This window comes from Fukomys damarensis, unplaced genomic scaffold, assembly GCF_012274545.1.
Source record: "Fukomys damarensis isolate Sample0158 unplaced genomic scaffold, DMR_v1.0_HiC HiC_scaffold_3, whole genome shotgun sequence".
NCBI lineage: Eukaryota > Metazoa > Chordata > Mammalia > Rodentia > Bathyergidae > Fukomys > Fukomys damarensis.
In genome coordinates, this window is record NW_022900915.1 from 43,837,269 (window position 1) to 43,863,579 (window position 26,311).

The 26,311-nt window shown below is 49.6% G+C and overlaps 1 protein-coding gene across 4 annotated transcripts in view; it reads left to right on the forward strand.

Annotated features, from left to right (window-relative positions):
- Window positions 1-26,311, forward strand: part of Acot12 (acyl-CoA thioesterase 12) — a 33,688-nt gene that overhangs the window by 985 nt on the left and 6,392 nt on the right. For 2 of the 4 annotated variants that reach the window (XM_010642840.3, XM_010642831.3), the window contains exons 2-11: window positions 4,492-4,561; window positions 8,577-8,637; window positions 11,690-11,791; window positions 14,003-14,138; window positions 20,004-20,172; window positions 20,861-20,980; window positions 21,618-21,768; window positions 22,341-22,396; window positions 22,644-22,707; window positions 23,498-23,581. In XM_010642840.3, coding sequence (XP_010641142.1) covers window positions 4,492-4,561; window positions 8,577-8,637; window positions 11,690-11,791; window positions 14,003-14,138; window positions 20,004-20,172; window positions 20,861-20,980; window positions 21,618-21,768; window positions 22,341-22,396; window positions 22,644-22,707; window positions 23,498-23,581 — 1,013 coding nt within the window. Of the gene's footprint in view, window positions 1-4,491; window positions 4,562-7,789; window positions 7,885-8,576; window positions 8,638-11,689; window positions 11,792-14,002; window positions 14,139-20,003; window positions 20,173-20,860; window positions 20,981-21,617; window positions 21,769-22,340; window positions 22,397-22,643; window positions 22,708-23,497; window positions 23,582-26,311 lie in introns of those variants that run through there. The other 2 variants (XM_010642847.3, XM_019210519.2) reach the window with 2 other exon arrangements.

Here is a 26,311-nt window from a genome sequence, read left to right on the forward strand (position 1 = left end):
CAGGCATGGGCCAGGGGGGACAGATGTGGAGACCGGAGGACAGGTGTCTGGGGTGCAGGATGGAGCTGCACTGCATGGGATGGACAGTGGTCTAGCACAAGGTGACAGGAAACCATGAAGGCTCTGCCTCTTTGTGAAGACTTATGTGTTTAGGAATTTGCACCCAGTCAATAAAGGATGTGGATGTCAATGAAAAAGGACACAGGAGCTTCCAGGGCTCTGCACTTATTTCTCAGAACTAAGGCTCCTAAGACCAAACCCTCCCAGACCACCTGTCTAGGTCATTGTCCTGGAGTACAGATGTGCAAGGAAAATACAGTAAGTGTTTACCTTAGAAAAGTATTACACAGAAGATGCATTGTTCTGAATCCCCCTCAGAATCCTCCCTCTTGCCTGGAGCACTCTTATCCCGTGTCCTTGTCCTTCCTGCAGCAGCTCTGGAGTCCTCTTTCCCGAGTGTCTGCAGTTGTGGTGTCCTGGCTGCCTCCATGACCTGAATCCATTCCAAATGCTTCCCTTTCATGGTCATTTTGACTTTGGGGCAGAGCCAGACGTCACCTGGTGCCAGACCTGGTGAATCAGGCGGAGGAGGACAGTGCTGTGTTCTCACTCGGCTGCCTTCCTGCCAGGTGGCACTGGGCAGCAGCGTCCACTGTATTTTTTATCACATCTCACAATGACACTCATGAAAAAGGACTTCCGGAACTGCCTCAGAAAGTGGCAAGAGCAAGAACAGAGGATCAGTGTGACTGGAACAGGGGAGAGCCCCTTGGGGTTCACGGTAATGTGCCTTTTACTGTGGTCAAGTTTGAAATGTAAACATTGACCCTGCTTTCCATCCCCCTTGAGTACATATGACAGCACTGTGACTCTAAGTTTTTACAAAATGATACTCTCTTTCTACTGTGATATACTCAGATACATCCTCGGGTTTCCTGTGTTATTTCACTGAGATAATTGCAGACTATGTTGACTCAGCTGATTTTCAACAGTAGCAAAAGTTTACTTGGAGGAGTTGCAGTGGTAGACGCTTTTGCAAGTTACTGGCTTCACAGAGAATGGCTCACCGCCCAGACCTGCTTCTGTGGTCCACTCTGCTGCCACCCGCTCTTCCTAGTCCCTGGGAAACACCGCTGTGCTCCTGTGAGACAATGGGAAACATCTCTATGGGCTGCCGGTGCTGGCCCTTCCCCAAAACTCCCCTGGACCAGGGAAGTAATGAAGGGCACAGGAGGTCGTGGTGGCGGAGCAGGTGGGGGTGTCTCTGCCCTGAGGTCCATCATGAGGGGGGCTGCAGCTGCCCCTCCCCAGACTGTGAGGAATCTGTTTCGATGGTTTAAGCCCCGTCTAAAGCATTTGCTAATGGCCACTCCCAGGCAACCTCTTCCTACCACTGAGAACCCACTTTGTCCTAAGTCCAGGGAGGAGGATCTTCATGTGGAAGCAGTGGTTTGGTTAGAGTACAGGGTCCTCCACCCGGCAGAGGGCTGTGTTTCCCAGCTGTGGCTATCCCGTACCTTCGCTGGCTTCTCCGCAGGTCACTGCTAAATGCCATCCCCAGGGCCATTCTTTCTCTCTTCCCGTTCTCCCTTCTGCCTCCCGGATTGATCTCTGTAGAGGCTGCAGTGAACTGAAAACACGGGAAGCAGTCATTCTGCTCCGGCAGAAAACCTTTCCGTGCCGTCCCATCCCGCTGTGGCTTTCTACATTTTAGCCCCAGAGGCCCTCATCAGAGCCCTCGATGCCACAGCCACCTCTGCTCGGCATGTTCTTTTCCACTGTCCCCATGCCTGTGTCCTTCCCGTGGTCCTTTAGGCCCAGCTGGAGCGCCGCTCCACATGCATGCCGTCCCGGGTGTCCCCGGGTCTGGTTCCTCAGTTACACTCAGAACAGCCACGTTTCCCTCTGAGCGTTTACTTCGTATTAAGCACCTGCTTTTACAGTTCCAGCACCTTCTACAGGTTGGGCACAGCACAGCTGCCCAGTCAATATTGAAGAAATTAATGAATGAAGGTGATCACTGCTTTTACCTACCATCTCATCCCTGAGTTACAATCACTCAGCTAGTCTGCTTAGAGTTTCCCAGGAAATTCGAAACAGCTCTAGAGTTTTTCTACTTTTATTAAAATACTTTAGGAATGCCAATAGAAATCAAGAATCACAGCAAGGTAGTCTTGCTCTGACACACTTGTAAAAAGAAAAAAAAAATCACACCTACTCCCATGCAAAAGTTCTGGGCCCTTTGTTAGTCATCCATAATTTTCTTTCTTTGTTTTCTTTTCTTTTTCTCCCAGAAATTCAGTGTAAGCCATGGCTACTGTGGCCTGGGTTTTGCAAAATATTTATCTTGGAACATTCTCTCATTGGTCTACCATGCTCTTTCTGAGAGCTTCTATTACTTCTGCAGTCACAACGACTATGAGAACAATGTAGCTAACTCTCCAGCCTAAATGTCCCGGGCATCAACTTCATGCGACAGACACGCATGCACACGTAGCTCCAAGCCAGCCAATAACAGACCCCGCGTCCAGAAATGGTGTCCGCTTCTTCATGATCCTCCGGCAGGCTGGGGTCACAGTGCTTCGTGGGGTATTAGATACCCAAGAGACGCAAAAAAAGTCTAACCTTTCATTGGCTACTGCATTGTAGCTCGACCCTGGCAGCTCATACTGCTTATGCGGTAACATTTTGTTAATAACAATAGTTTGATAACCGCAACATCTGTCTCCCCCGTCCTCAGGCAAATGGAATAAATGTTCATCAGGTGCCCTTCAGTGTTTTACAGGAGAGATTTGAAAAGGTTCGATAGTTATCTCGAAAACTTAAGCTCTGAAAGGAGCTGCAAAATAACCCCACTGACCAAGGCCGGGTCCCTCACTCCCTCTGGCTAAAAGATGGGTGGGTTGGGCGCAGCGTCCGACTTCACTCCTGTTTGTTACCCTGGACTCACTGGCGCCACCTTGAGCCTGTGGAGTCTGACGCTTCCCGTTCCTGCCCCCCATCCCAATTCCATCTCCGGAACCAGCTCCCCACTGCTGCTCACCGCCCCTCTGCCACCGCAGGGCCTCCTGGAATCTCGTTCCTGCTGTGTGCGTGTAGGGGGACCAGTTGCTTCCCCCTAGTAAAGTCAAAATGTCCATTTTCCTCCAGAATCACAGGGAGGGATGTGTTAAACAGTTGTGCTACGGAGTATTCTCTCACCTCTGTTTACCTGGCTCCCTTGGCATCCTGCTGTATAACCTGGCAGTTGTAGTACGTAGTTCACTACAGGTAGCAATAAGAAGTCAGGAGAATTTGCTCCAGTTTTCAGTGTGGCACCAGGAGAGAAGCCTCCAACATTAAAATGAGGTTCGAAGTTCTTTAAAATCAATGTAGTCAGTTTGGGTTTTGTTTCCCGGTGAAACAGTTAAAAGAAAAAAAGAAAATATCTAGCTGAAGCACACATTATGATCTTTCCCAAATAGTATAAACTCTTATTATTTATATAAAGCAAGACTAGCAACCAAACAGAAGTCTTCTGTGCAGAAGGGCTGCAGATACGGAACGTGGAAATTACTAGGGCGCTTCTCCCTCACCCTGCTGTGTCCTCCATTGTGGTCCTCTGTGTGTAGTGATAATTCATAGATGTGAATAAAGAGCTCTCTGTGCCCATTTCTTCCTCTGATGCCCAGAGAAGCTTCCTTCTGATACGGAAGATGATCTGTCTCTCCCATCTCCCCATGCTGTTTGCAGTGGACCTTCAAGTTACAAACAGCCTGACATACAAACAACTTGGGTTAAGACAGGAATTTTAGCTTTAACTTATGAACAAAGTCTTGAATTATGACCTGAATACCAGCCACTTGTGCTTCCAGATGGACCCCAATGCAGATTTAACCCTTAAAGTGTTCTGGAAGGAACATGACAGCATCCTTTCCCTTATGGAGCTACCTGGGAAATCCTGGGCCAGTGTCTCTCTAGGGACACTGAGATCTGCCTGTGCGCAGGAAAGAGACTTTGAAGGATGTGTAGAGCGACTTGAGCCTTCAACTGACCAATCTGAGTTACAACCAGAACCTCGTGAAAAAAACTGAGTTTGTAAGTCAAGGGTCCGCTGTATACCAGATTAAATACACTCCGCTACTACTTACTGGACACAGAAGATATATCTGCAAAGCTGAGTTTTTGAAACAAAAGGAGGGTGAGACCTGCCAAAATACTAAAGCCAACAGCCACTTGCTAAAATTCCTATTCACGGTTACCAGATTTTATGGATTCTGTTCTTGAAATTCAAATAAAAGTCTGTATGTGTTAAGATATGAGAGGAAGCGCAGTGATTACCACGGGTACAAGTGGAACTCAGGGGCCAGGGCACAGTCACACAGTCAGGTCACCCAGGAAGAGCGGGTGCGTGGCTGGATAACTAAAATCAATAGACTCAAAATTGTATTTCTCTCGCTGACATATTCTAGCACCACCCTAACACAGCATGCTTTTGCTCTTTTTCCGAAGCGGAGAGACACGCGGGGGTTTCCTGCGTCACCGCCTCGGTGGATGACATTCAGTTTGAGGAGACAGCAAGGTGAGTGGCTGTCCCCTCTTGGGCTCCTGGTCCACTGGTGGCTGCTGGTGCAGCGCCTCTTGGTTTGGGCTCAGTGGTACTGTTTGTTAACAAAATAAATAACACTTGAGCAATCTCACTTCGTCAAGACAGAGCCACGAGGCCCACTCTTAGTACTGTAAGTTACTTTGTTGAGAAGCAATACCCTTGGGTGGGTTGTGGGGGCCTCACAAGCTGTGGGTAATCAGTCCCTGTTGGGTGTTTCCTCTCCCAAGGAACTGCTAAAGATAAGTATCTCTGTGGTGGTGAATTTCATCCTTAGGTTCTGGTAAATACTGATTGGTCTGGAGAGAGATCGTGAAGTACAGAAAAGATTTTGTACTGAGATTGCTTATGTGCTTTACTAACTCTCAGTGTAAAAAAATTTCAAGACAAATAATTCAGACATACAAGGGATGATCAAAATATACAGGGAATGTTGAAATTAAAAATCTCTAAAGACACATTGCCATTCATCCCCCTCAAAATGTAAAAGTATATAACCTTAGAGAGAGAAAAATCAGGGCTCATTTAGAAAACCTAGCATAATCATAGTCCCTGTTCTTTGAAGTTACTTGATATAATCCTCTTCCTCGTGATTAAACTACTAACTCCACTATACTTGAGTTTATGTACTTCTTTTTAGGGTAGCTTTTCTTTTAAGTTGGTAATGTTAATTATTTTTAAATTTTTATCGGTACTTTTTATATGCATAATGATAACATTCATCATAAAAAAATTGTACTGTACATGTTATCTTGCTTTTTCTTTTTCTCCATTCCCCTCCCCTCCCTTCTAGGATTCCTTTCACTTCAGTTTTATTTTGTCTTATAATGTAAATCACATATGAGTACAAGGCTCAAATTTGGAAAACAGATGCATTTGACCCTGGGAATTTTAGCTTCTACCTGGTTTCTATCTAGGCCTCTCCCTGTCTCTATAAGTAAACACTTTATTTCTTTTCTGACTTATCCATTTGCTTTTTAAATGTAAGCAACTATTCATGTGTACATATAGTGTTTTAAAACAAATTTCAACACTCTGCGTTATGGCTGTGTCTAGGTGTCCCCCAAAGCCTCATGTGGTCAGTCATAGGTGTTCTTTTTCGGAGGACAGAGGGGGATTCTGGAGTGACCCTTACAGGTGGCTGAATCTGGTGTACAGTGTTGGCATTAAGGGTGGGTGGTTACTAAATTGGTACATTGACTGGTTTGGCATGGGCCCAACTAATCCTGTTAGCCTAGATACAATATAAAAGGGGCAAAAAGAAGCTGCTAAGGTGCCTTGCTTGCTCTCACCTGCCTGCTTGCCGTGGACTGTTTCTGCTCTTTGATGCCCTTCTGCCACGCCACCCTGCCTTGGAGCCAGAGGATTACTAACTGAAACCTCTACAAACTGAGCGTTGCTCCTTTAATGGTGGGTAATGGTTATTTTGTATCAGCAACAAGAAAAGCACTAAAACAATATGCTTTTCGCCACATCATTTTTTTTACTTAATATCATATCTAGAAAATCAGTCCGTGGCTATGTACTCGTCGTTTTTAATAGCCGCATAGGTGCTGTTGTGGTTTAGACCACGAGTGACCCCAAACTCATGTATTTGGAAGGTGCCTTGATCATGGGTGCTCTACTCACTGGGGGATGGACTCACCCAGTGGCGGTCTCCGTAGCCGGATGTGCTGTTAGCGGCAGGGCCTGGTTAGAGCTGGCCTATAGGGTGCATCTCCCCGCAGCCCCTCTTTTCACTCTGCTTCCAGCCCCTAAGGCCTGGGCAGCTCTCCTCCGCCGGCCTCTCTGCCACCCCCTTTCTACCTTGGAGCCAGCCAGCCGGGGCCTGTGACCACGACCCCAGATCAAGCTCTCCCCTTTACTCTGTGGGTGATGGGTGCTGTGACCCAGCGCTGGGAACGTGGCTAAGACAGATGATGCCTTCGTTTCTCGAGCAGGTCCCAGTCAGTGAGCGCTGAGATGGTTTCCAGCTTTTGCTATCACAGGTAGTAAGTACTTCAGCGGCAGGCTTGTGTCGGTGTATCTCATATTCTCTTGCCTGTGTGTTTTTGGGATAGATTCCTAAAGTAGGATTTCTGAGTCAAAGGGCAAAGGCACGTCGTTTTACTGGACGGAGCTGCATTCCTCCCCGTGGGGTCTGCTCTGTGGGCTGTCTCACTTTCTGCACTAGTAAAACGAGGCTGACGTTTTACCGTCACAGTGGGACTGTGCTAGAATTGCAGCTTTGCAGCACACAAACTCGTGACGTAAGCACTCCTACTTGGATGTGTTCCAGTTCTTTCCTGCAGTGCTAGACTCTGACAGTACACAGAGCAGGGTGCCTGGGCTGAGCCTCCATCAGGCGGTTCATTCCTTAGGGGAGCCGGTGAGTCTCTGAGGAGCCCTCTGCAGCGGCTAGAACAGGAGGCTGAGTAAGGGAATTGCTGTCAGGCCATGGAGCCAGATACGCCAGGATCTGGACTCTGACCAGGGGCTGCTGTCCTGCCCTCTAAGATCACTTCTGGGTGTGAGTGGAGCGGTGATAACTCAGCCAGCCTTGCTGGACGCCCGCTTGGCGAGTGACGCGTTGTTAGACATGATATGAGGCATGCGGCGTAGTGCCTGACTTACACACCTCACTGACAGAGGACGGCCGTCGTCACTAATGTGGCCACCCAGAAAAAGAGGACTTCACTCAGCTATGGACTAGGGCTTTATTGTTAGTGAACTTTCAATAATTCTTTTTTAATCATTTAGACTTTCTCGTGCACACACCAGTGTCGCAAACACTGCCCTCCTCAAAGTCCCCAGCCTTGTCCTGATTGTCACTGTACCTTACAGTCCAGGGTTAATCATAACTCAGTGAATATTTGGTAAATGTAGAAGTTTGAAAATCAATGATTCCTCTAGGAAGCTTGAATATGAAGAAGAGAAAAACTCATGACATAGAATAGGTTTGAGGGAAAAGTTTCTTAGAAGGAGAAGCCTTGAATATTTTCAAAGACTGAAAAAGAGTGAGAGAAGAAGGCGGGTGAATGAGGAAAGAGGTGACTGGCAGGGCAGAGCGGTGACCCGCAGCGGTGACGGGCAGGGAGGGGTGGGGCAGGAAGGAGGTGGGCGTGAGAGGATCGGCCTTTCTTCCACTGAGACAAAAGATTGGATAAGACAGCGAGACCTTGAGTTCAGGGAGAAAGACGGAGGCAGCTTCTTCTGGCAGACTCTGAACTTCTGAGTCCCTAGGTAAAGGGACCAGAAGTGCCGAAGGGCCTGAACTCGACAGTCTGGAGCGAATGGGTCATCTAGCAGCATCCAGGCCTGTAAGCCTAGGGAAGCTGACCAGCTCGCCAGCTTGCTTGCCTGTGTGCGAGTTTATCCATTGATCTATGCACTAACATTTAAAAATAAATGTCAGTTGCATAGGTTTGCCTGTGTGTTTGTCTGAATTTCCTTTAGGAAAAGGGCTGTTAAAGGGCAAAGTATCTGTTGCAAATTTGGAGCCTCCTTGCATACAGTCTTTGCAGAGTGCCTTTCTGCCAGTTAATGTTGCAAGAGACTTACAGGGACCAGAACCTGTCCTTAAGCCATGTCTTTTTTCTTATCGCTAACCAGAATTTTCCATGCATGAACATTATCAGTGCTGTGCTTATATCTGGATGTCACCCCCAAAGGTTCCAGCTCTCAGAGGCAGGGCTTGTGGAAGGGAACTGGATTATGGGATCACTACAGCGGGCGTGATATTGGGAGGCGGGGCCTGGTCAGGAGAGTCAGTCACTTGGAGTGTGACCTGGAAAAGCACATCTCTCTCCCCCACGCCTTCCTTTGCCATGACCCCAGAAAAAGCTCCCCTCCATGAAGCTGTGGTGTTGGGTCTGTGTCTCAGGGTGAAAAAGGAAGACGATCAGCTTGTGCTACTGCCTTGTGGCATTCGCATTTAAGGGTGTTTTCACTCTGAATTGAAATGTTCTGAGAATGCTGTTTTGTTATTATTTATTTATTTATTTTTTACTAGAGTTGGGCAAGTTCTAACCATCAAAGCAAAAGTTACCAGAGCCTTCAACACCAGCATGGAGGTAAGAAGCCCCCTTTCCTTGGCTGTGTCTGTCGGTGCTCATCTGTTCAGTGTTTAGAGCACGGAGGGGGTTCTGGAGCGACCCTTGCAGGTGGTGTGATTCTGAAGGTCGCGCCTGCGTGACCCCCTGCGACACACCCAAAAGCGTGGGTCGCCATTACCTTGGTGTCTCGAAAACCAGACAAATGGACAATCAACTCTCATATTGTGTTTAAACTATTTTCGTTTAACACGGTTATTGACATGGCATGGTTTAAAACTATCATCTAGCTGTTTGTTTTCTATTTGTTGCATTGTTTCTTGTTCCTTTCCCCCATCTTTTCCTGTAATTTTTAGAATGAGTAATTTTTAGTAATCCATCTTGTCTTCTTATTGGTGTTTTCGTCGTATCTGTTTATTTAATTTTTAGTGGTTGTTTTAGGACTTACAAAATGCGTATTTATCTGAGTCTACATTCAAATAATATTGAATCCTTTAGGAGTAGCTTAAGACCTAGTGGCAGTTGGCTTCCCTTCCTGTGACTTTACCATCACGCCTTTCAAATCCACACATGCTAAACGTCGCACAACATGTGGTTATTGTTTTAGCTTTACAAAGTCACTCTTCGAAGAGAATAAAAATGAGAGAAATGTATTTTATATCTTGCTACAGATCTGCCATTCCTGGTGCTGTTTCATTTCCCCTCTGTCTGAAGATATTCTTTTAATATCTCTTATACTGTAAATCTGGTGGTGGATTTTTCCAGCTTCTATCTGTATGGAAGTTTCATTATTTCCCTGACATGTTTGAAAGATGTTTTCACTGGGTACCGAATTCTGGTTTGACAGTGATTTCCCGTCTTGCAGTCCTTTAAAAGCTGTCTCCATTGTCTTTGGGCCTGCATAGTTTTCTGAGAAGTCTGTTGTTTTTCTTATATTTGTTCCTCGTACATAGTATGTGTGTATTTTAAAATTTTGGTTGTTTAGTATTTTCTTGCCACTTGTTTTCAGTAATTCAGTTATGATATGCCTTGTGATTATTTTCACAATTAGTTTTGTTTGGGTTTTTTTTTAAAATCTTCTAGATCTGTAGATTTATAGTTTCTAATAGATTTGGAATTTTTTCAGCTATTGTATCTTCGTACATTTTTTTCCTGTGGCCTGTGCTCTGTGTTATTTTGGAGTTTAGAATTCTAGACCACTGATTAGTGTCACTAATGCTCTGTTTCCTTTTCCTCTGCGTCTTTAACTCTCCCCTCCCTCTGTATAGTGGCCTATATTTGTATTTCTGGAATTCTTTCTTTCAGTAGCTCCTTCCTCTCTGCTATGTTGCCCAATAGCTGCCCCAATCACCTTGATCTCTGGCTCCTCCAATCAACAGTTAAGTTTCCCTTCCCTGATTATCGTCCAGGAATTACCTTCCAGTGGGAGCCCTGGAAGGGTGGTTTTCCTCTCCTTTGTCTCCCATTCCCCAAGAACACAGTCTTGTATCTCATTTTCCTATGTGTGAAGATAGTTGCTGATATTTTGTCCAGTTTTCTAGTCTTTTTATGGGATGTCATTCCAGTCTTCCTTGCGTAGTATGGTGAGATTCCCCTTGCTTAGGTTTTGGTTGTTTTTATTCTGTTAGATATTTTATTTTCTACTTGCCATCTCTCTAACTTGGAAAGCACTGTAGCATGTGGATGAGTTGGGGGATTGGGAATAGATTAGCTAAACGTGATTAATCCACACCTGGTTGTCTTAGAATTTATCAGGCAAGTACTAATTTGTGTTTTTAAGTGTCCTAAAATGATTCATAGGTTGTTACTTCTGTACACAATGCACCCAGTACAGAGGTGGAAACAGGTTTCATCACTGACTGCACCGTGATGCACTCAGATGCCTGAGTCTGTCCATGATTCCAGGAAGACAGCATCACTTAAATCTAAAGACCAGCACCAAGTGTACCCACATTCTTGTGGTGTGCACACCAGAGAGAAGATGAACTTCAGAGCCCTTCACACAAGGGTGGGGCAGGGGGTCCAGGCCTGCACAGCATCCTCCCATGGTGTCTCAGCTACCTTCTCACTGACCCTGAAAAACAGAGCAAGGGAGCCCCACTGAGGGTAACACAGCTGAGTCCTGCCCTGCCATCCTGGTTGTAACAAGCAGAGGATAAAGATTAAAAATGCTTTGAAGTCAGGCATGGTGGCACACGCCTGTAATCCCAGCACTTGGGAGGCTGAGGCAGGAGGATCGCTGTGAGTTCAAGACCAGCCTGGGCTACATAGTGAGTTCCAAGTCAGTCTCAACTACATAGTGAGACCCTGTCTCAAAAAAAAAAACCCAAAAATGCTTTGATACATCTCAGATATGACGTATAAGATGGTCCTTAATACTTGTTTTCAAAAGTGTATCTGCCAATAATGAGACCAGATGATGCTTATCACCTTGTGCCAAATTATGAGTTAGGATATGAATCTGCAAACACACTGATCATTTAATAGTGTTTGTACACATATATGCATTTATAGAATAGGTATTTCATATTTTATATGTACAGCATTGTATGTGTGTATAACTGGAAGAAAATTCACCTAAAGATTAATAATATAAGGGCCGGGGATTTAGCTCAGTGGCTCTGCCACCTGCCTCACAAGGGCAAGGACCCAAGTTCGATCCCAGTACCAAAAAAAAAAAAAAGAGATTAATAATATATCTCTGGGTGATTGGACTACTGATAATATTTAGTATGAGGAGTCAGATCCCATAATTTTTTCATGATAAATGTATAAATTTCCTATCATCAGGGGAAAAAAGTATTTGTCCAATTTTGCATAATTTTTTTTTTGTTGTTCTGGGGATCAAACTCAGGACCTTACACTTTCATGGTAGGCACCAGAATCACTGAGCTAAATTCCCAGCATGGCATAACATTTTTGAAAGAATAGTATTGGTTAAAAATTCATGAAAATGTGAATTTCATTTTTTAAAAAAAGACAAGATTGATGCAGTGTGTAACCAAATCTTGACAGCTGCAACCAGGTTTGCTATGGGGACAGCTCAAAGTGTGTTTATTTTCTTTTCCTGCAGATAAGTATCAAGGTTATGGTTCAGGACATGCTCACTGGCATTGAGAAACTTGTGAGTGTCGCTTTCTCCACATTTGTGGCCAAACCAGTTGGAGAAGAAAAGGTGAATCTTTTATGTGAAGAGCTCTTTCTTCATGTAGAACTGTTTCTTCTTACTGTGAGGCTCGCTTGCTCAAATTTTGTTGTCAGCAGTATTTACTGCAAAGCTATCTTTCTCTGATAACATCATTGTATTAAGTAGTAAGATCCTTAAAGGAAAGAAGACATACTTTAGTCATGAAAAAGAAAAAAAAATACAATTTTTAGCAGTACTGGGCCTTTGCACAACACCCCCAGCCCTTTTATTTTTCATTCTGAAAAAGGGTCTCACTAAATTGCCTAAGTGGATCCTCCTTCCTCAGCCTCCTTCAGTGCTGGCATTACAGGTGTGAACTGCTTTCCCCAGCTGAAACAATTATTTTTAAAAGATCCTACAGCCACATTGGTTTCTCAAAAATATTGCTTACTGCTTGAGTTCTTTCCATTTGCAGTTATGTAACTCAAAATTGAGTTAAAAGAAATTGTTAAAAGCAGGAGCAATTTAGCAAGCAGTTGCATGTTAGGATCCAGAAGGAAAACATCAAAATTGCTGAGTAATTGAAGTTTAAAAAAACAAGTCCTGGGGCACCTGGGGTAAAAACCACGCCCTTCTGAGCACTACTCGTGTCCTGATGTGCAGGCCTGGCCCTGCGGTGGACCAGACCTCTCCCCTGTAGGCACAGGGAGGTCCTCATTCCCTGCCCGTGTAGGTTGGTGCCTGGGGCACTTTGCACTTCAAGCATCCCAAGGAACATCCAAGACATTGCATCAGCTCTCACCAAAGGTAATGTTTTTCTGGGAATCTCTCCAGATCTCTAACCTCTGGGGATGAGAGAATTACAGGGTGGACACAGAGTTCCCATCTCTGAGCCAGGTGACAGGAGGGTTCACACATGGCCACCCCACAGCTTCAGATGGAGGAGGAGGGTCACCCTCCCCACCCCCGGCCTCCGACTCCTCACCCTGCAGCTGTGTGGCTGCCTCTCCCGGGCCTAGTCCTCACAGAATCCTCCAGGTAGCCTTTTTGGGAAGTCAGCACCTTGTGGTGTCGCTGCAACTGGTGACTCAAACAGCCTGGCTTTAAAGCACCTTCCCACACTCACTCCTGGTGCAGTTGGTAACATCCTTGTTCAGTAGCTCTTCCTGCAGAGCACTTTGCCAAAGGAATGGTTTGGTTTGAACCAACAGGACCACCTGGATCTCGGTCTAAAGTAAGTTTACCCCAGGACACAATTGGCAATGATTAACAGACATGGGTCAGGCCACTGTAAGGCTGCAAAGAGGTTCATGGGGTCTGCTCACCCAGGTTTACAGAAGCTGGAGGAGAAAGAAGGCACTGGCCAACACCAGAGAGGTTCTACCACAGCTGCCCCTACTTCACAGGTCCTTTACAGTCACACGTGTGGATTAGGAGTCACCAAATATCTGCAAGATGCCTTGGTTTCAGGACAGCCAAAGCACAAAGACTTCACCGAGCAGGCTTTTATGCCTTGCTGGTCACGCAGCTGAGACAAGATTAGTGAGGTTATAACCAGCAGAAGCCATCAGTGCACACGTTCCCGATCAGGTTGGACTTGGCAGTCCAGGGGTGCTTGACCTTAAGCAGCCTAGGAGGAATCACTGGCTTATTTCATGCCTATCTGGGCCAAGGGTCAGGACCAGAACCAGGTGTCCTTTTGCACAGGGTCAGCCAATAGCCACCTGGGGAGGAGGCTGAGCCCTGAGTTCTGTGGTGCCAGAGGTCCAGGTTCCTGGAGGTCACTTGGTTTTAACACATCGATCCATTCAAATAATTTCTCCAGGTCCTTTCCAGTCCCTTGCTTTGATGTCCTATCTTTACAAAAGATAGGAGACATTTCTTAGTCCTTCTGCTCCTTCCTCCATCTAGAGAATTTCATAAAGATGTTTAAATCAAGGAAAATAAATGGGTTAAAGTACATCTTACTAGATGAAAGAATAAGTAAACTGGGGCTGGGGATTTTGCTCAGTGGTTCTGCCACCTGCCTCGCAAATGCAAGGTCCCAAGTTCGATCCCCGGTACCAAAAAAAAGATCAAACCTATGCTGATTTTTTAAAATTTAAAAATATTTTAAGAAAAAATTTAGTCAGTACATGTTCCATAAAAGTACCCTTAAAAGCATGTTACAAAATCATGTGGTATAAAATTTGTTCTTGTGAAATGTGTGGTGTGCTTTCATAACAAAGCAACGAAAGACCAGTGTTTTTCTTTCTCTAGATTCATTTAAAACCAGTCAGACTCCTGACTGAACAAGATTGCATGGAACATGATCTGGCTTCCGAGAGAAGGAAAGTTCGATTGCAACATGAAGATACCTTCCAGAGCTTAATGCAGGAAAGCAGCAAGTTTGAAGGTCAGTAATGTCGTTCAAAGGGCTTCCCGAAGGGCAAGGGAAGGTGGATTTCATGTCACAAGTCAGCCCTGGGCTTCAGTGAACCCCGGGTCTGGAGAAGGCCGGGATGGCCGTGCTGACAACAGTGGTGACCCCCAAGTCCTCCCTGTGTGGAGGAGTCGGGGGAACGGTGGGACTGAGGGACCGGGCAGTTGGTGATCCCTGTAACTCAGGCCTCTCTGTTGGTAAAGCAGTTTTCAAAGGTTTCCACCTCAAGGAACTGAAGATGGTAGAGCTGAAGGGAGCTCAAGGTCTAGGGCAATGGAATAAACTGGTCCCGAGCCCAGACTCATCTGGGAGACTGAGATCATCACAGAGGGACTATCAGGCCCAGGAGAAAAGACGATTCCTGTCAAGCCTGTACTTCTGGGGCCTGAAGTGTTCGTTATTTGCCTGCCACTGAAAGGGAAGGCTACCCCTGAGTTATTTTGGAGGAAATGAAGCCTCTATCATCCTATCATCAATGACTATGCTCAGAAGAGTGAGTCTCCCTTTGAAAATATGTTAGATGCATTTCTTCTAAGTAATGAAATAGGTGGATGGCGAGGACAGCCCGAAGGCAGATCAGACAACTGTGCATAAAAAGCAAGACCCACATGGCAGCAACCCCACATGAGCCCTGCGAAACTCTCCCCGGGAAATGCCAGGGAAGGACTGAAGTGACAGACAGGCCCGCACTGACCTAACCCTCACCAGCGTTACATGCAGATCTCCCAGGTGTGGGTGGAGAATGCAAGCCTTACTGTCCCCTGGCTGTGCAAGGGAATCTGCATGTGTGACTTTTTAAAACCCTGCTGTCCTTGTTGGAATTATAATACCCGCATTTATAAGGAGAAAGTAGAAAGAGCCAGTACAAAGCCAAAAATACTTCTTTGGTGAGTAGAAAAGACTTCTGGATTCTGTGCTGCTTTATCCAGAGACCTTTCAGGAATTTGCTTCCACTCTCACTCATGCCTCATCTGAACCACATGCCCCAAGATTATTCTCCACCCCTGAAACCTGGAACCATCTAGGGCCAGCAACTTCCCCTAGGGAAGGTCTCGCTGTGCTGGGAAGGCTGGCCACCTTGGCCCAGTGCTTGCTGGAGGACATGAACATGTGATGGTGGATAGGATTGTGTACAGCCATGTGGGTGGACAGGTGGATGGGTGGAGGGGTGGGTGGGTGAGTGGATGGATGGGTAGGTGGGTGGAGGGACGGATGGACTGATGGAGGAAGGGGCGTGTGTGTGGTTTGATGGATGGATGGAGGGGTGGGTGGAAGGATGGGTGGATGGATGGATCGTCTCCTTTCTTCTAAGCAGCAAGCAAGGAAAGAATAACACACTCCCTGCCAGTTTTATCCAACAGACGTGTCCTAAACATGCCCCAGGTGCCAAGAATAGGCTTGCTGCAAGAGGCAGAAGGAAGAACAATGCTGTCTTTGTTCTTGGAAAACTCATTTAGTGCAGAGACAGATGCATTAGTAGTTTCAAAGAACTAGACAGGTATAGACTCCAAGCACTGTGGATCCAGAACAGGAGCTCTTAAGATTTTGAGGAAGACCTCTGGGGAAGCGAGATAAGCAAGTGACAGCATGAGCAAGGGCACTGCGGCACATTTCAACAGGCTGCAGGCTAGGGACACCTTCACTCAAGACGGACAAGGCAGGTGGTGAAGCGGCTCAGCTGTGAGCGGAGGCCTCCCAGGCCTGTGAGGGGGCTTGGCCTCCCTACTGTCCCCTGCAGGGGCCCCTGCACACGTCCAGCAGGGATGTGGCATGGTCAGTCTCACACTTTATCCACTGGATACAGCTGAGGTCTAGGGAGGAGGCCACGCCTGGGTGAGGGTGCCAGACTGGGGCAGGGGTCTCGAGGAGAGGAGAGGAAGGAATCAAACATGTGCAAGGTCCAATGGGCAGGGCAGGGTCACGGCTGCACAGAAGGCGGTGAGGAAGAAGGACAAGCGTGTGTCGCCACTCTGAGGTTCTGGTTTGAGCGGCCGGGTGGGGTGGCGATGGCTCAGTTTCAGGCCTGCGGACCCTCTTGGAGGAGCCCAGGCTGGGGGCACAGTGGGCAAGAAGTGACAGTTCACACGCAGGCCGTCCGCGCCGACACCCAGGGAAGCCCACAGGCGCAGTGTCTGGGAGATGCCAGAGGAGGAGGGCGGATGGACGGGGGCGTCGGGGGCTCGATGAGCAGAGGGCAGGGCCCTGCCCAGGGATTCACTGAGGAGGACGTGGGCGGCCACGGCGTCCCAGTAAGTGAAGGGTAAACCTGTCCCCAGGTCGGCGTCGATGTGGCCCCTGGTGACCCTGGCATGAGCGCATGTGGGGTGCAGCAGGGGGACACAGAGGCGACTGTGAGGCAGGCGGAGGAGACAGGCAGCGACAGCTTGCTGTGATGGCTGTCACCTTCCCGTGCGCAGCTCAACCTCACGCGAGGGTTTTTAAGTCTGTCCACCCAGAGCAGGTGGGTGCAGTCATGGGTCCTCCTGCCGTGACAGCCACATCCGGTACAGGGGCTGTGGGTGGAGAGGGTCACAGCGGCCAACGCAGATCCAAGAGCAGCGGGGCCACTCAGAGCCTCTGCTTTGAGGGAAACTGAGGTAACTTCCCGCTGTCTGGACCATACTCCTGTCTGCTTAGCTACCAAGCAAGGGGAAACTTACCCAAAGCAGACCCCGAACTGGAGGCTGGAGGCGCTGGCGTGATGTTCTCCTGTCGGGACAGACGGGTTAGCGCGGAGGGACTGCTCAGAACCGCGGGGCACAGGGGTGCCCGCCTCTGTCACCTGGCTGTCCCTGCTCACAGGAGCAGTTGGACGTGGCCGCCCAAAGCTGGACTTTGAAGTATTTTCATCTTTATTAGTAGGCGCCTTCCTGGCGCAGAGCTGGCGCGTTCACAGCGACCTCAGCTCCCTGCTCCCTGCCCCGCCCTCTCTCAATCCGCTTCCCTTTTGCGAAAGCTGTCTCCCTGTGTCCTAGCATCTATCCTCCACTTTGCTCTTTATGTTTTGGGTTTCTCATATAAGAAAGCCCATGTGATATTTAAGCTGTGCGTCTGGCTCATTTCACTTAACATGAATGGCCTCAAGGCGCATCTGTTTTCCTCCACATGACTCAAGGTCATCCTCGTTTGTGGCACAGTGGTGCTCCATGGTGTGTGAACGCCACGTTTTCCTTACCCACTCTCCTCCTGATGGACACACAGGCTGCTTCCGAGATACAGCTGCAGTGAGTTGTGCTGCTGCAGACATGGAATAGTTATGAAGGCTGGGCTTTGGAGGAACCTGGCTGCGCAGAATGACAAGGAGAACCTCAGTGTCTGTGGATGTGATTTCTCATGTAAAGAGTTGGAAGTGGAATGTTACTGGGTTTTAAGAAAAGAAACTATCAAAAGTATGATCCAGGAACAGAAAGATAGCCTAGAAGTTTGGGCAGGGAATTTCTATGAGAAATAGTGATTAAAATTCTAAATTCAGCTGGTTGTGGTGGCACACGCCTGTAATCCCAGCACTCGGGAGGCTGAGGCAGGAGGATCGCTGTGAGTTCGAGACCAGCCTGGGTGGGCTACATAGTGAGTTCCAGATCAGTCTCAACTACACTGTGAGACCCTGTCTCAAAAACAAACAAACAAAAAAATTTCTAAATTCAGTGAAGGAATGAAACATTAAATATTAGTAATTGGATATTTTAACATTTATTTGTTTATTTATTTTTATTTTCTGGTACTGGGCATTGAAGCCCGGGCCCTTGCACTGGACTACATCCCTATCCCTTTTTTTGTGTGGATTTGAGACAGGATCCTGCCAAATTGCCTAGGTTGGGCTCAGAAACGTAACCCTCCTGCCTAAGCCTCACAGAGTGCTGGGATTACGACACGGACCACCAAGCCTGGCTCAGGAAATATATCTGAAGGAATTACCTCAAATGGAGCCAGACAGGTAAACGGCGGAAACTAGGTAAGACAGGCCAGGAGAGGCAGAGCAGGGTGTGAGGGTCCCACACAGCTAACCGGAGCGGGCAGACGTGGTATTCGAGGCAAAGGACAGAGACGTCTCCTTGAGAGATGACAACAGTCTGTGATGTGTGCATGAAGAGATGTTGTCCCTCACTAGGGCTCTGTGAGGTGCAAATCATAACCAACACGAAGTAGTGTCTCACACTCACCAAACTGGAAGAAGTTCAGTGTCTGATGACACTGTGTGAGCAAACCTGGGACGCAGCTCACTGTCCACTCCTTCATTCAGGTCACTCATGACTGGGCAGCCGCGTCCCGGGAATATTCATGAGTCCTCGCCACAGAACCCGGGAGCGAGGGGGTCGGATCATAAAAGACCACGCAACCGGATGTACGCCCAGAGCTGGGGCAGGGCACAAGCGTGAGCCCCTCGCGGTGGGATAGGTGTGCCCCGGGCAGGCCCCCCGAGGAAGTGGCTGGTGCCAGGAACAGCGTCCTGACAGGGAGAAGCCAGTGGAGCTGGAGCAAGGAGAGAGAGCGGGACAGACGGCATCGTCTTACTGCTCTGCAGGGTCATTGCTTCTGACCTTCGGCGTGTGATTTGGGATTGGGGTGGAGAAAACTAGACAGGGGTCAAGATTGGCTCCCCAGGGGCCAAGGGGAAAATGGAGGAAACTGTTACATGTTAATGAGCGAACGTGTTAAGGAAGAGGCTCAAGTAATCAGTGAAACAAAAGGTAGAAAGAACTAAAAGACCAGCAGTTAATTATGAGAGGGAAAGCTCCGTGAGAAGGGACAGAGTTCTCAGTGACCAGGGCCTGGCCATGCTGCCGGGACCCACCCAAGGCTGGCTGTGCCGTTCCCAGCACACGGAGGCTCCACTCGGCTCTGCCTGAGTCTCCCAGCCTAGCAGGGTCCCCGGGTTTCTGAATCCTCCAGCCTCCCTGCAGTGGCAGCATTCAGAAGATACAGGGGGTGCCTTGCCACTGTAATGGTGCCCATCACAGCACAGCTCTGTGGTGCCCGGTTCCCAGGGCCCCCACCTCTGCAATGGCTGCGCTGGGGTGTAACAGGAGGGCAGCAATGGCCCACACGGAGAGCATGCAGCTCGAGAAGTCCTGGGTCAGTGCATACACGGGCCCAGCACCCTGGTGTTCCTGCCCACCCTGCCCTGTCCTGTCCTTCCCCACCCGAACTCCAGCAGCGCTATGGAAATCAGCATGGGGATTCCATTCCACCCAGCAGAGCTAAAGACATCACATTACAGCGATCTGTGCACTCTCACGTTATAGCAGCACGATTTATAATGGCAAAATCTTGGAAGTGGCCTACAGGTCCACCCACAGATGAATGGATAAAGGAAATGTGGAGCTCACGCACCATGGGGCACTACTCTGCCATAAAGAAGGATAAGCTTGAGTCATTGTAGCAGACAGATGCACCTTGTGGTCATAATGTTAAGTGAAATAAATCAGACACAAGCTTAGATGTCCATGGTTTCTCTTACAGGAGAAACCCCAAATACCAACAAAATGAAAGAGCTAAAAACAGCATAGATAATAGAAAACAGAGCCATAGATCTTTCGCAAATGGGAAGGGGTCCAGGGGTGGGAGGGACACAGCAAGAACTAAGCTGTGTTGTGCACGTCAGCAGCTCCCTGCCGAGGAGCGGTGTCACTGCGTACTGCAGACGTGGACTCACACAGATTAAAGCCTCTCGGGTTTACGTGGAGCCTCCCTTCCACCAGATCGCCGCGGGCTCGTCGGCGGGGCGTGGGATCTGTACAAAGTGCTGTGTGTGGCCCAAGCCCCGCGGTGATGTGGGCACCCGTGGGATAGAGCCCAGCAGGCCGCACAGTCCGCTCTCGTCCCTGGTGTCCCCCACAGATCCCACGTGCGAGGAGGAGCAGGGGGACGAGGACGAGGGAATGGTGACCAGCGGCACCGCCGTGCAGAGCATCGAGCTGGTGCTGCCGCCCCACGCGAACCACCACGGAAACACGTTCGGGGGCCAGGTCATGGCGTGGATGGAGACGGTGGCCACCATCGCTGCAAGGTTGTGGCATTGGCCAGGGACCTGGGGTGGGAGGGTGGAGACCCAGTCGTTCGTCTTCCTGGGGATCAAGGCACAAGCAGGGAAGGGTTGCCATTGATCCAAAGGAGGAAATTATCAACCGTTTGACCATTTACCTTAGGGTTCCTTTTTTCCTTTCTACAAAGGTGACTGTTTAGGTCCCTGGCCCAACGATAAAACGGGACTGAGAGCTTTAACACTTTATTCTAATTATGAATGTCGATCTCACCACACTGAAACTCACCGTGGCAATGTGCTTGACCAGCCAGGCGGGGGATGGCAACGGAAGACACCTTTGCACTAAAAAAATAGTCCAGCTTAGTCTATGGCTCAGGGCTGTGCTCTATCCCCCACTGAGAGCTCTTGGCCAAGCCCCAGCCCAGAGACACGGTGCTTCCCACCGACTGCAGCCACCTGCAAAACCAGGCTCAGAATGCACCGCCGGGACTCACTTCACTTGAGTAGAGTCTGAGACGGGTGTGATGATGCGCGCTTATAATCCCAGCACTCAGAAGGCTGAGGCAGGGGGACTGACACCAGCCTGAGCCATGAGTTCTAGGGCCCTGTATCACAAAAAACAAACAAACAAAAAAGCAGGCAGGTTGCTGGGTACCTGCTCAGTGAGCCAGCGGCTGTGGGAATGCGCGTCCCTCCCCTCCCATGTGCCCAGCCGCCTGTGCCGAGCGCACACCTTCCTGAAGTCCGTGGACATGTTCAAGTTCCGGGGCGCCTCCACCATCGGGGACCGGCTCTTCTTCAGCGCCATTGTCAACAACACGTTCCAGACCTGGTAAAGAGCGCTGTTTCACTTCAGCTCAGAGCTGAGTGTAGGGACCACTTTGTTTTTCGGTTTTTCTTCGTACCAGACATTGTGCAGTGCAGGGTGATCACCTCCGCTCGGTTGCAGGGAGCCTGTGTGTAGTCTCCTGCCCTCCTTCGTGCCCACCCTGGCCCTGCCCGTTCCCGCCCCTCCCTCCCGTTCTAGTCCTTAAAGGGTCTGCCTCCCTGCCTCCTAGCATTTATCTTTCATCGTGCTCTTTATTTATATGCTGAGGTTCTCGTGGAAGGGAAACCCCGTGACAGCTCAGCTCCTGTGTCTGATTTTACTTAACATTATGGTCCAGAGGTGCCTTCATTTCCCTACGGATGACTCAGTGTATCTGAGTATCTGAGCGGTAAACTCGCTCTTCTGATTTTCTAAAGCCTCACTCACTTGATAATCCGTGGCCACACGTTTGAGCCCAGCTGCCCCGGGCCCTCCGCACACGAGGAAACTGTGGGCCTCTGGGCCTCGGTCCCGTGAGGAGGCGGCAGTGCCCGCTGGCCCAGGACGGTTCTGCGCTGTGCCTGTCATCCTAGCCCCATTATTCATCCTCCCTGCTCATGGAGGCGGCGGGCAGGGAGGCTACCACCCCTGTCCCTTGCAGTGTGGAGGTCGGGGTGCGCGTGGAGGCCTTTGACTGTCGGGAGTGGGCCGCGGGCCGAGGCCGGCACATCAACAGCGCCTTCCTCATCTACACCGCTGTGGACGACCGGGCGGAGCCTGTCGCCTTCCCCAGGATCAAACCCGTTTCCGAGGTCGGTTGGCATCACCGGTGCGGCGGGAACCAGGCCGGGCCTCAGCGCGCCAAGGCGGGCACCGCCAGCCTTTGCTGCGGGTCCTTTCCTGCCTGACCAGTGACCCGCCCAGCCAGCCTGGCCTTTCTCCCCCTCGCCTCGCCCCAGCTTCTCTTCCCTCTCCTCCCTCCCTTTCCCCCCTGTGGGTCTGGTGACCTGTTGAAGTGAAGGAGACCCTGGCCCCTCGCCTGTAGGCAGCCGTGTGCTGCCGTGGGCGGGTGTGGCCTCCGTGTCCCTTTCCTGGGTTCCCCTCTGTGGCCTTGTCCGCGGGAGTCAACGCCTCACCATGTTCACCTCCGATGCGCTTCCCTCATCCAGGCCTGCCGGTGGCTGGCGCTGCCTTGGTCCCGGCCTGAGAGGCTGTGCTCTCCTTCCGGGGGAACTGCAGGCCCCTGGTCCCTGCCTCGCCTCCCTGGCTTCAGCACGGCCCTGATGGGCGCCAGGGCCCCAGCCCCGTTCCCACCGACTCCGGAGAAGGAGCTGAAGGACTGGACCCGAGATGTCAGAGTCTGACCCATTGTATCTCCTTGCAGGATGACTTCAGACGCTACCGGGGAGCAATCGCACGCAAGAGAATCCGTCTAGGCAGGTGAGGGGCGTGGTGTGAGGACTTCCAGAACCTCCCTCCCTCCCTTCCCTGACTGGCTTTGTAACAAACACTGCCTGTCGGGGAGAACCAGGTCTGAGGCCTCACCCGCGGAAGTGCTGCTTCCTGGCTGTGCCGCTGGCAAAGCAGCTGTAACACTGCCAGTCGCAGCTCTCGGAGGTGTCGTGGTGCCTGTCATGTGCCACGTAAATGGAAGAGAACTGATGTCATCATGTTAAATCTTTTCCAGGAAATACGTCATTTCTCACAGAGAAGAGGTTCCCGTCTTTACGCACTGGGACACGAGCAAGCAGGTGAGGGTTTATGATTCCTCTAGGCAGAGAGCAGGCACGTGAGGAAACGGCTCTGCTTGCCCGGCCACGGGGCACTGCACAGCTAGATCAGAGTGATCGCAGCAGCCTAGGTTCAGGCTGAGACAGGACCCTGGGCTCCAGACTGGGCACAGCTGCTGACCCGTCTCTTCTGACATCTCCTGCCCCTGCCACCACTCGGTTCAGTGTGACCTAGTGTGTATTCAAGATTTGCACTGACATCATGCCCATGAGCTTGCACTTTTAGAAAAACGAAATGTAGTGGTCATTTGACTAGTTTTAAACAAACTGTAAAGGGAAATCCCAGTTTACTTATTACTCATCAGTTATAAATCAAAACCTGTAATCTCAGGACTGGGGAGGCTGAGGCAGGAGGATCACCAGGAGTTCAAAGCCAGCCTGGGCTTCATAGTAAGTTCAAGGCCTACCTGAAGTACACAGCAAGACCTTGTCTCAAAAATCCCCTAAAGGGCCTGGGAATTAGCTCAGCAGCACTGCACCTGGCTCAGAAGTGCAAGGTCCTCAGTTCGATCCTTGGTACAAAAAAAAAAAAAAAGCCCCTAAAATTATTTCTAAAAATAAGTTAATGACTTAAGGATACTCTATCCTTGCTCAGACCATCAGTTAAAATGATACTAATGTGCTAGGCCTACAGTTACAGTCAGACTTCGAAATTCCGAATTTGAGATAGAAATGATATGTTTGCTGCAGCTCAGTTCTAAGCCCGTGATTCACGTTGTGGATCCGCCTGTTCTCCAATCTTGCATTCTAGGAATCCCTGAGTGAAGGCAACGTGGAGGCACTCAGAGAGCTGGCGGCCAAAAGCGGCTGGGAAGTGACCAGCGCCTTGGACAAGGTAGGGGTGTGGGGCATGGCTCCCCGCTGGTCAGCCCTTCCCTCCCTCCAGCCGGGTACTGCGTCTCCATGGAAACCGTCAGGAGGCCGTCTTCCGGCCCAGACTGTGGCCGTCCATCCAGTGGAGCCCTCACATGGGCCCTCCTGCCTGCCTCCGGCGCTGGTCCTCTCGTCCCCTCCGTCTCCACCTGCTCAAAGCCACCAGGCCTCCAAGAGCAGGCAGATCGGCTCCATAAAGCCGCTCCTCACTTACCACCTCCCCTCCAACAGCTCCTTCCGTCAGCTCTTCTTGGAAAGTAATCTGACAGCGCATTCTGTCCCTTCCGTCGCTGTGACCTGACGCTAAGCCCTACGGGGCAGTTGAGGTTTTCCGTGCTCTTTCCCTGCCTGGATGGTAAACCATTAGCCCAGAAGCTGTCTTCATTTCCTTACCTCTCCCTGCAGCCTCTTGGTGTTCCGGCTGCGAGTTACTAGCAGGCCCTGGGCAGCCAATGTGCACGGGAAACAAACTGGTCTCAGGGCCACTGGTGCCCACCCTGTCCCCAACCGCAGCGGTCCAGGCTCTGGCTGTGTGCATGGAGTCACCACATAAGAGAGTTGGCCAGTGGCCTGGGCCTCTGTGACGCCCTGTGCTGCACCGCGCAGTAACTCCCACTGTGCTCAGTAATTCCCACTACACTCAGGGATTCCTAGAACTGTAGTGTAACTGGATGACAGACCGCCCCATGCTGAAATCCAAGTCCAGTCCACCCTGTCGGCTCGGTGCCTCCCTAACCTTGACCCTTCTGCCTGTTTCTTTCTGCATGGGGTCTGCTGCTTCCTCTGCCCTGCTGAGCCCCCTGGGTCCCCTCACTGCCGAAGGTCAGTTCCCGCCGGGTTTGTGCCTGGGTCTGAGGCACAAACACAAGTCCAACAAAACCCAGTGTCGGTCTCTCTTCACCTCCCGGAAAGATGCCTCAAAGTGTTTCTTTCGCGGGTGACTGTGGGCCTTGCTTCATCCTGGCATCTGCACAGCATCGGGCAGCCCTGTCTGGGAGGAAGCAAAGGCATAGTTTGGGGAAGGCCTGGGCACAGGGAGTCATGGCCAGAAAGAAACACAGCCATGTTTCACAACTTTTACGGTTTTTTGTTCCTGGGTTGTTTGCTTGCTTTGAGACAGTCTTGCTCTGTAGTTCAGGCTGGCCTTGAACTCACAGTGATCCTGCTTCAGCCTCTCAAGTGCGAGGATTACAGACATGCACCACCACACCCAGCTATGTACTTAACTGTAAAAGAGGGATCTTGCATTTTTTTCTGTCACCTTTTAGTTGAATAATTTAGTTGAAACACAAGTGTCGGTTAGCTTATTTTGTTACTGGATGGGTGTGAGGAGGTTTCCCCAAGAGGAGACAGGGAACCTATCTCACAATAAATTGTAGGTTCCCTGCCTTCCGTCACAGGAAAAGAATTTTCAAGATATGTCAGAAAGAGAATCTAAAAGTCTACGTGCAGAGAGACTCGAATGTGGGCCTCAGAGAGAGGCCCTGCGGCCTGGAGCTGGTTGTGTTTATGGGGGGCTCCCTGAGATGAGTGACACAGGGTGTGTGTCCTGCTGTCTGTCCAGCCACCCACTCTACCATGAGCTTTCTGGAGGACACAGAGCAGTTTATAGGTGAGCATCTCAGCCCAGGCTTCTTGGGTCTTTAAGACCCTCAGGCATTTTTTAAGGTGAGTTTCCTGGAAGGGAAAGGGATCCAAATGACCTCTGTGCCCTGAAGAACAGTTTTTACATTGTAATATGTCTTATCCCCTTCCTCGTAGCCTCTCTTCCATGCTACCTCAGTTTCAGGTTTTCATATAGACACAGAAGTACCTTGGTTCACAATGCTTCTGTTCTAGAACAATTTGGTTCACAAACAGAAGTGTTTGGCAAAACTTTGCTTCTGTTCAGGAACTTGGTATCAGGCAATGAACTCAACCTTGGCCACCTTTCCCAGATCATGGATGGATGAAGTTCTCGAGGCAACTGAGCCCCCACTGGATTTATTTCTAATCAAAACCTGATATTTGTAATGAAATGGGACAGTCCTTAAGATTTTTAGCTCAAATTTTATTTCCTGTCTAAAATGATGGAGCTAACGGTAATAGTACAAGAAGGAAGAGATGCAGTGTGGAGACCGCGAAAATCCACGGCACTGTGGAAGTCAGGGTTTGTAACATAGCTTATCAGCGCAAGGGAGACTGCAGTGTTTAAGCAATAAGGTCAGCTCCTGGGCAGTTTGGAGTTCAGGCAGATAGACACTCGGAAAGGACCCCAGGAGCTGGGATTCTCAGCTCTGTGATATTTGGAGAAGGCTTTCAGAGGCCGAAGGTGCTTTCCAGGCATGTGGCAGCTCTGCTGAGTCTTCCTGGTGGCAACAGAGTAAGGGACTGGCCTGTAGAAGTGGCTTTTTCTTTAAGGAGTAGCTGAGATTGTGCTGGGCAAATCAGAGAATCACATGGACAGCATGGACCCCAGAAGACCTCTGGCTGGGACAGGACACCACTGCAGGAAGCAGACCAGCGGGTCTCTTCTCGCTGGAGCCGGGAGGGCTGGGCCCAAGGCACCACCTGCTGACCCACCCCTTAACCCAGTCCCTCCAAGGGAAATCAAGATTTCCCTGGGGTTCTGTAAAAACCAGCTTTAGCCCACTTCCCACTGTGAAGCACCTGCCCATACATTGTACAAAAAAAAAAAAAAAAAAAAAAAAAC